Raw genomic sequence first — 10287 nt, 5'->3', positions numbered from 1 at the left:
TGCCCCCTGGTGGTCAGTGCACTCCCACAGGGGGAGCACCGCTCAGCCAGAAGCTGGGCTCATGGCTGGTGAGTGTAGCGGCAGTGGTGGGAGCCTTTCCCACCTCCACAGCAGTGCTAAGAACCCCTTGGGGGATGTCCGCCTGCCAGCTTAGGCCCAGCAGGCAGACATCCCCCAAGGTTCCTGGACTGCAAGAGGGTGCAGGCTGGGCTGAGGGACCACTCCCCAGTGCACGAATGTCATGCACTGGGCCTCTAGTATATCCATAAAGTTTTTTAAAAAGTATATTTGGTTCCCAAGAATTCTTTTAAAGCATAAACATACTAGTAAGCATTCAAAAACTTCAGCCTCAACATTGTAAGTAGGATTGCAAGAAATCTAGTTTAGTTCATTATCAACCACAGTAGTTCTTCAAATGGTTGCTGTGGGTGATAATTCTAAACTATGAGCTGCATATCACATATACATATTTTACATTTTTAATTAGCATGTATTAGATAAAGAATATCTGACCTGTTTACTTCTCTTAGCCATGAGAGCTGGACTGTTTGTAATGCTATTCCCAGTAGGGTGTCTACTAAAACAAAGTTTCAATTCCTGTGGTCTGTCAAAAAGCTTAAGGTCCAGTCTTGGAAAGTACTTGTAACTAAAATAAAAAGCAAAATTAGAACTGCTGATTTAAAATACGCTTCATATTATTCCAGAATTTAGGTGACTATTTCCAAACCTTAAATAGTACCCAATATTATTCCCCAAAATCCTTATACAGAAATTTTTTTTTCAAAAATGTAAGATGACATAGTTATGAAATACATAGACCACCTACATAGAAACTCTGGCTCCTCCCCACTCTATTTGTTTTTCTCAACCAATCCATGGAAAACAGAAAACCCCGATATCTTACTTGATGGAGGAATTACCCTTGCAACAGAACCAATGTGTTCAATAATTTATATGTAAAAATAATATTTAGTATAATTTGTAATTTTGTTTTTCTTCATAAAAGTACCTTGCGTTGGTATCTAAAAGAAAAAAATTCATAATATTTTCATTTTAGCTGTAACTAGTTTGGCTCAATGGATAGAGCGTCGGCCTGCGGACTGAAAGGTCCCAGGTTCGATTCCGGTCAAAGGTAAGTACCTTGGTTGCAGGCACATCCCCAGTAGGGATTATGCAGGAGGCAGCTGATCGATGTTTCTAACTCTATCCCTCTCCCTTCCTCTCTGTAAAAAATCAATAAAATATATTTTAAAAAATATTTTCAATTTAGGGATATACAATAATTTACCCAATTCTTTACTGCTGGACATTTTAGGTTACTCCTAAATTTTTGTAATTAAATATCTTGGTATATATATCTTTGTAAATACTTTTGCTTAATTTCTTAGAATAATGCCCAATATCAGGGTTTGCTATGGTCCATATTTATCAAGAGAATAAAAATTCTTATAAATCACTACAAATTTATTTCCAGAAAGGCTATACTTGCATATACTCTAACATACACTTTACCTGGTGGTATAGCTTATCTTCAATATGATAGATTAAAAATGCTTTTACTCATCATTTTGGTTTGCATTTCTTTGAATACTAGAAAGCTTACTATCTTTTCATATTGCTGCCTATTGGGATTTCTTCTCGCAAATTGCCTCCTTTGGACAATTTTCTTCTGGGAGGTGTTGCCTTTCTCTATTTATCTTGTTTGTCAATACCGGAGTCCAAATGCATAGTGATTAAACCAAAGTAAAATAGAATTCTATAGTTAATATGCAATCAAAATGGTACTTAATTAAGCCACTCAATCCCTATGGTATGTATTCTTCATTCTTAGATTATATGTTAATTCCATAGTTTTATGAGTTATTTTATATTTTCTTTGCTCCTGACATTATTTTAAGAAAACAGCCTAAGAAAATAACTGTGTATATACACAAAGATATAAACAGCAAAGAACTACAAACAATCCACAGGAGACTAGTGAAACAAATCACAATAAATGCATGTAATGTGGTTATTCAAAATGATATGGCACAAAAAATATTTTTTGACATGGAAACATGTTCAGGCCATTAAAGGCAAACACAGGTTACAAAGAATATATATAAGATGAACCCATATTTGTCTTAAGTATAATAAGTGCAAATTTATGCACTAAAAGACAAGAAAGATATACATTCAGTTGTTAACAGACTAAGTATTGGTGCTAAAATGATGTGCTCGTTTTCTTTTTTATTGTTTGCTTTTCTAAGTTTATTAAATTGTATCTTATTACAATTATAACAATAACAATCAAATACATTTTGATTTCTCAAAAGATTCCATCCAAATCCTATTCTTTACATTTATTTTAATAAAGAATGATTCCTGCCCCTCTACTTTTAGGCTTACTCTGACATCTTACTAATGAATAAGAATTATACAGTCTTTATATTGACAACAAAAACCCCCAAAGGAAGGCGGAACCTCACAAAAGTAAGTACATTTTTTAAAGATTAAAATATGGTTGAATTTTTAGGTGACTAGTGATCAACATCTGGCTTATTTTCAAACAAGGTTGTCCAAGTCTTAATTTACATTACCCACTGACATTATAAAATATTCATCTCCATTAGTTCACTGAATAAATTTTGAAAATGACCTTCACAAATGATTGATATATGTATCTACTAATAATCAGAAATAATAAAAATAAATCATTAAAGCTGTGCCCAAAGAGCTCTTTTAAAGAATTCTTGCTACCTGTACTTTGGTGACAGGTCCTTTGCATCATCAGGAGGTGGCTCTGGTGGCATTATAAATACAGTGTGCTCACTTTTTTGTGAATCATCTAGCTCAATCAATTTGGTATCATCTGTTGAATCAAAATCAATCTGAAAAATAATTATTTTTTTCCAGTTAATTTATATATAAGCAAGACCTAGTTTTGAACTTTCAAAAACTTAAAAAAAATACCTTATCTGTTTTCTCTGTGCTTTTATCAGGAAACAACTAGAAAAAAATAAAAAATTCTTAGTGAAAACGTCTATTATGAATTTAATAGAGATTATCTTAAATTCTTATTTTAAAAAACTATCCTTTTTTAATACTGGACAAATAAAAAACACAATTTTGGGGACCCTATTCTATATTAGGCTAAGTATAATACGTCTTTTGAGGCTATTAAAACAATTTATTTTTATTAGTTTTTTCATAAATCCTTCACTAGCAAAAGATAGCTAATCACAAGAGGAATCTGGTTTCTCAAATAAAAAATTAATTATTATTAAATCCCTGCATTAGTGATTGACATTATCTAAGCATCCCTCTAACTGGATGATACTGGACTATCACTTTCATAAGTAAACTGAAATGTTAAATAATTTTGATTGTATCCCTGAAATTTTAGGTTACAGTGCTAGAATGGGAGAAAGTTAATCAAGTTTTCTAAGGCATATGAATCATTCGGAGTCCATAAAAAATACAATGTTATAATATTCTACATTTTTTTGAATATAATCTTAAATTTTATATAATATATTGTTTGCATAAATAATCAGCCCCAAGATCCACATAGCAAAAATAAGAATTCTATTAAAAATGAAAAAAATATATATCTAAGTCAGTAATCAATTGTGAAGAATCAATTTGAATTTCCTTAGGATGGGTGAGTAAAGCTTAAAAACTTAACATATTTCCAAATAACCTCCATTAGGACAAAAGAAATATAGTAGCAAAAGTACCTGGAAAGACATTACACAAAAGAACACAGGACTCCATTTATCCAAAAAAACTAAATTTTGTAAATTAATTACTAAATCTTATTTTATTCATATAAATTAAACATATAAGTTTTAGGAGGGTCAATTTTGTACTTCATAGTTACAAAGTGAGAATCAAAGAGAAAAATTTGCTGTGTATGATAGAAACTAGACACAGGAAAATGACTTATATTAAGCCCAGAGTCAGACACTTGCATGTACATGTAAGTGCATGCACCCACAGACAGACAGACAGACAGACACAGACACAGACACAGACACAGACACACACACACACACCCTATGCTGTCTTCTTCAGATCATCTGGGCTAATAATAATAATGATGATGATTATACATACAGCTAGCCAAATTGTTAAAATTTTTCCTTAACATTGCTATATAGGACAAACTTTTACCTTTTCTACGCAGTCATCAAAAAATGCCAATCCAGTATCTTTATCACTTACAAAACTACATTCTTCAATGAAACGAATAAAAATCTGTGTTTTGGTTAAAAAGGTGTAGAATTTTGTATAGGCACGATCTCGACTTTTTAAAAATCCTGAAGGAAATAAAATTACAATTAAATTCAAATTTTAAAGTGGAACTAGCCGTTATATTAAACATTATTTTAAACTTGTTCATATCAATATGTCATATATATTTATATACAGAACCTTCTAATAACCATAGCTCCTTCTGCCTGATTCAACTACAAAAATGCTTAATTTATACCATTAAACTTTCACTGAAATCTAAATCTCTTATAAGAAAGCTCTAGTTCTACAGCTCTCAAGTAGAAATTTCTGATATTCTACATATTCTCAAACTTGAAGTGTCTATGGCCTTATTCTGAAATGCCACCAGATAATTATTTCTGTATCGCCTTGTAAAAATTTCTGCTCATTGAAGGTTCAAGCATCTGGTATTCTACCCTTTCTCCTACCAATTGTAGATATCTACTGTCTTAGGGACACTCTCCTTCATTCACTGAAGACCTTCTCCTCTCCAACACCTACCATCATCATTCTTCAACACCCACTAAGCACAAACCATTGAACCCTGTCAATGATCTGTGATCTATTCCACCTCTACCACCAACTTGTACACAAAGTCACACACACACTCTGGCCTTTTCTTGCTATCACTAAAAATTGCTCTGCCTAGAAATGGGATTACTGGGAAAACAAAAACACCAATCAGAAAGGATATATGCACCCCTATGTTCATAGCAGCACAATTTATAGCTAAGATTTGGGAACAGCCTAAGTGCCCATTAGCAGATGAGTGGATTAGAAAACTGTGGTACATCTACACAATGGAATACTATGCTGCTGTAAAAAAAAAAAAAAAGAAGGAATTCTTACCATTTGCAACAGCATGGATGGAACTGGAGAGCATTATGCTAAGCGAAATAAGCCAGTCAGAGAAAGATAAATATCACATGATCTCATTCATTTGTGGAATATAATGAACAACATAAACTGATGAACAAAAATAGAACCAGAAGTATAGAAGCATCCAACCTATGAGGGAATGTGGGGGCTGAGGGGGTAAGAAATCAACCAAAGGAATTGTATGGATGCATATAAGCATAACCAATGGACACAGATGGGGGCAGTGAGGGCATGTGCTGGGGGGTGGGGGCAGCTGGGGAGAGGTCAATGGGGGAAAAAGGAGACTTATGTAATACTTTAAATAAAGAATTTAAATTTTAAAAAAAAGCTCTGCCTCCCAAATCTTTAATTTGCATGTTATTCTCTGACTATTACCCCTATCTGTCTGGTTTGCTTACTTAAGTACTCTTACAAAAGAGGGGCGGAGGAAGACAAAAGGTAAGCTCATTGAAATCTACAATCCTTTTACCCTTTTTCCATCCTACCTACCTCCTCCCTGTCTTCACTTCTCTATCTATCCAATACTGATCCATGTCCATTGATTTCAATTACTTTCTTGTCAACACTCTCAATTCTTATGCCCTTGTCTTTTTTGGCAAATCCATCTAGTATAGCCTAGCCCTGGAGGAATGTATTTGTCTGCTTTCTCTGGATCTGGATCAGTGTGGCTGAGCACAAGTTAAAAGGAGGGAAAATGCTCCACAATTAAGTGGATCAGAATCACTTATATAATACTGTACCTTTGTCCCTGACCAACAACCTTACTACATTTTTGGAATAAACGTAATTTCCTTTTACCCATTATTTCACAGCTATTTGCAGTTTTCAAATGTCCTCCCTCCATGTTTCCTTTCCCCATTCTCAAAAGACCATACCTTATATTGCCAAAAAAATGAAAATCATTAAATGAGAACTACCTTCATTATCTCATTACAAAATATATTACTCTTTCTGCAATTATCATTCCTTCCTTCCTTCTTTTTACAATGGATATGTCCAGTACTCCTATCTAAGGCCAAGCCTACCACATCAGCCTGAGATTCCAGCCCCTTCAGTGTTCTCAGAAAAGTCTTCCTCTCTCTACTCGCTACTTATCAGCATACTCAAGTCTCTCTCATTGAAAAACAAACAAAAAAACCCTTTTCTTAACAAATAATCAGATTCTCCCTTTTTAGCTGTTTTCCTGCTCAATAAAGGCAACCAATGACACACCAAGGAGAGAGACCTCAGAGGAAACCAATCCTGCCAACACACTGATTTTGACCTTCTAGCTAGCTTCTACAATTATGAGGAAATTTCTGTTGTTTAAGCCACCCAACCCACGGTACTATGTTATGATAGACCTGACGAACTAAAACACATGCCTTGTGCTTTTGTTGTTGAGGTTTCTTCCATTCCATTATTACCACTAACAATAAGAGCTGTTATGATGAGTACTGAATATAATAGTTACTCCATATATATTTTCTTAATCTTTACTACCATGCATAATCTAGGTATTATTCCCATCTTATTAATGAAAAAACAGAACCCCAGAAAGGTTTCATACGCAGCAAAGAAGTTCTAATTCAGATTTAATTTTTAATGCCTGTTGTTTTTAGAAATCCTTTCCTGCTCATCTCATTTATCTAAGTTCTTCAAAGTCATGCTCTTCCTTTATAAAATCTTCCAATATTCATTTGAAAGAATGTTTCTTTTTTCTTAATTTTTATAGCTTCTCACTGAATTGTATAAAATCTGTGTTCTCCAGTACTTGCTCTATTTTAAAAAATCATTTTAGATTGTTTCTTATTAAGTATCCCATAGAGCTAGATTTAATTCTTCTTTATATCCCTACATAGTAATTAGTTGAGCTTGGTAAGTAGTGGCTAAATATTTGAGAGAGAAGTTATTCTGAAACAGAAATGATAAAAGACAAAAAGGTTGCTAGGAAAATACAGATTATTTTTAAGTAACTGCTAGATAAAAGTATAGAAATGTAATATAATTTTTATATAAATATTAATGAAAATGAAAGGTTGCTACTACATATTATAAGAGTAGCTGAATAATAACAAAAAGCTTTATAACTCCCTAAAATAATAAATACTAAAAAAGATGAGCATAGTGTTTCCCCCTGGAACAAAGCTGTATTTTTTTTTTTTAATTTTAAAACTGGTGGCTTTATTCCAAAAACTAATTGTTAGGAAATATTTTAAAGCAAAGAGTATATAAATCAAAATATTATGCAAAACTAAAGAAGCCTCTAAAGCAAATTACATTTTACTAAAATGACTAGGTAGTATTATAAATACAAGCAACATCTTTGACTTTTTATAATTAAAGTCCTACAGCTTCAGATTTCTCAGGAAAAAAATGGGGTATAAGAAATTATATTCAGCCCTAGTTGGTTGGCTCAGTGGATAGAGGGTTGGCCTGCGGACTGAAGGGTCCCAGGTTCAATTCCGGTCAAGGGCACAGGCCCGGGTTGTGGTCTCGATCCCCAGTAAAGGGCATGCAGGAGGCAGCCAATTAATGATTTTCTCATCATTGATGTTTCTCTCTCTCTCCCCCTCACCTTTCCTCTCTGAAAGCAATATAAATATATTTGTAAAAACAAAAAGAAATTATATTCATAGCATCAGACTACAAATACACAGAAGTATATTTTAATTTCTAAAAATTTAGGTAGTAAATATTTTTTGGTAGCAATACCATATACAAAGTATTTTTCTTTTCTATAAAAAGTAATTGTATTTTCAATGCCACTCACCCTGTCGGTCAAACAATGAATCAACAGCTGTGGCTTTATTTGAAGGAGCCTCTGTTATTGGTTTGAGATATGCTCTATATCCTTTTAAAATGGATGCCATAAAGCGCAAAAATGCCTCTTGAATTTCCATCTCAAGTTGAGTCATCTTTTTTTGCCAGGAGAAATCTGCTTCAATTGGAGTCATCTCAATTGCTGAACCTTCTTGAGTTTTTTGGTGAACTAGCAAATAAAACAAGAAAATGACATCTATAATAATAAAAGCGTAATATGCAAATTGACCGACCGGCTGAACAGCGGAATGACCATCAGATGACCTTCTGCATGATCTTCCAGATGAAGCCTGGGTGAGGGCTGAGGCAGCTGTGGCTGGGAGGACCTACTCTTGTAAGAATTTTGTGCATCAGGCCTCTAGTTAATATATAATGTTATATATGTACATATATATAATGATTGAGCAATTAAGGAAACTATCAAAATAAAGCCTGTGAGTTCCTGAAATGCCTCTCTCCATTAATGCGATGGCATCATTGGCCCGGGCTAACAGAGATGCTCAAGCAGACAGAGCACAGACAACACGCTTAAAAAATCATGAAACACAATATTAATTTCTTGTTACTGGAATTTTGTTTTGTAATTAAACTTCTTTTAAGCAGAGCAAAATTGTGTTTAAAGTAACAAGAATTTTCATTAAAATATTCCTTTTTCCTCACATTTACCTGAAGATAACTGGGGATACAATTTCTTCAAGGTGCTAAGTAAATTTTTGCATGGCTTTTTGGGAAGTTGCTTCCAGTTCATGTTCTTCTTTTCATCAGATCTATTAAATAAAAATATAACTCATAAAACATCTCAATCTGCTATTACTTAAAATTCTTATGTCAAACTAAAAAAGAATATAGAAAGTGTATTTTTACTGAAGTTACAATTGATATAGACAGCCTGAATAAGTGGTTTTCAAGGAGCTTCTCTTTTCATTTCAATTATCTTGAATCAAATTTGGTCATCTCATACTAACCCTCCAACATAGACTTTCAATACTAGAGTTATGAATACAACATAAAATTCTTGCTTCAACAGTATTTTAGAATCATTTTAAGTGTCGAACTTAATTGACTTGAGATTTTTAAATTACCTATTAGAAGTAAATCTCAACAAATATTAGTGTGTCAGTGACATATAGAAGCATGTTCTCACCACAATTCAACCGAGTTAGCATTGAAGAAAAAAAAACTTTGAAAGTTCAAAAGAACACTTTTTATGTTTTTATTGATTTTTAGAGAGAGAGGGAGAGAGAGAAACATCTATGAGAAAAACATCAACCAGCTGCCTCCTGCACACCCCTTATTGGGAACAGAGCCTGAAACCCTGGCATGTGCCATGACTGGGAATCAAAACAGTGACTTCTTGGTTCCTGGGCCAATGCTCAACCACTGAGCCACACTGGCTGGGCCAAAAAGAACACTTTTAAATAATGCATGAGTCAAATGAAATATTTTAATAGAATAAGAAACATTTAAAACTCTACAAAGATGAAAGCACTATGTACAAACCACGGGCTGCACCTATTGCTATACATCAGGCCAATATCATTTATGAACATCAATGCAAGCATCTTAAATTCTTAGAAAGGTTAATCCACTAGTATATAAAAAAACAAGAGCAAGATGATGTTTATATCAGGAATATAAGAACTGTTTACAACTACATGGTTTTATAATGTAATATACCACACAGAGATTAAAGAAGATTTTAATGCTCATCTCAATAGTTGCACAAAAGTACTATAAAATTCAACACCTGCCTATGATTTTTTTAAAATTCTTAATTCTAGAAGTAAAAGGAACATTCCTTAATTTATTATTAAGTAATCAAAACCCTAGAATAGAGCTAGGAAACTTTGGGGTCAGATAATAAATATTTCATGCTTTGAGAACCATCATGACTATGTCATACTACTGAAATGTTCCACTGTAGCATGAAAGCTGCCTTGGACAAGCTGAGCTGTGTTCCACTAAAATTTTATTTGTAAATACAGGCCTTGGGCTGGATTGTCAATTCTTGCTTTAAAGCAATAATCATACTTAATAATGAACTCTCAAAGCTTTCCCTTTGAAATTAGAAACAAGACAAGATACTAGCTAGGCCTACCTTCTTCTACCATTCAACTACACTAGGATTTTTGCCAGAGAATTAAGACAAATCCTATCTAATAAAAGACAAAAATGGTAATTGGTGTACGACCAATACCCTTTTCATTGGCTAATCAGGGCTATATGCAAATTAACTGCCAACTAAGATTGGCAGTTAACTGCCAACAAGATGGGGGTTAATTTGCATACGTAGGCACAATGCAGGGAGGCGAAAGGGAAAGCAGGAAGAAGCCCCCTGCCACTGACAGT

The 10287-nt window shown here is 33.6% G+C and overlaps 1 protein-coding gene across 3 annotated transcripts in view; it reads right to left on the bottom strand.

The window, feature by feature from the left end:
* Positions 1-10287, bottom strand: part of DENND4C (DENN/MADD domain containing 4C) — a 90411-nt gene that overhangs the window by 50989 nt on the left and 29135 nt on the right. For all 3 annotated transcript variants that reach the window (XM_006764926.2, XM_015564730.1, XM_015564731.1), the window contains 6 exons: positions 8605-8705; positions 7889-8107; positions 4156-4301; positions 2953-2988; positions 2740-2870; positions 514-646 (listed from right to left, as the gene is read on the bottom strand). In XM_006764926.2, coding sequence (XP_006764989.1) covers positions 514-646; positions 2740-2870; positions 2953-2988; positions 4156-4301; positions 7889-8107; positions 8605-8705 — 766 coding nt within the window. The remainder of the gene's footprint in view (positions 1-513; positions 647-2739; positions 2871-2952; positions 2989-4155; positions 4302-7888; positions 8108-8604; positions 8706-10287) is intronic.

Source organism: Myotis davidii, unplaced genomic scaffold, assembly GCF_000327345.1.
Source record: "Myotis davidii unplaced genomic scaffold, ASM32734v1 scaffold197, whole genome shotgun sequence".
Classification (NCBI taxonomy): domain Eukaryota; kingdom Metazoa; phylum Chordata; class Mammalia; order Chiroptera; family Vespertilionidae; genus Myotis; species Myotis davidii.
The sequence above is the reverse complement of the archived record's forward strand: the minus strand, read 5'-3'. Positions and strand labels throughout refer to the sequence as shown.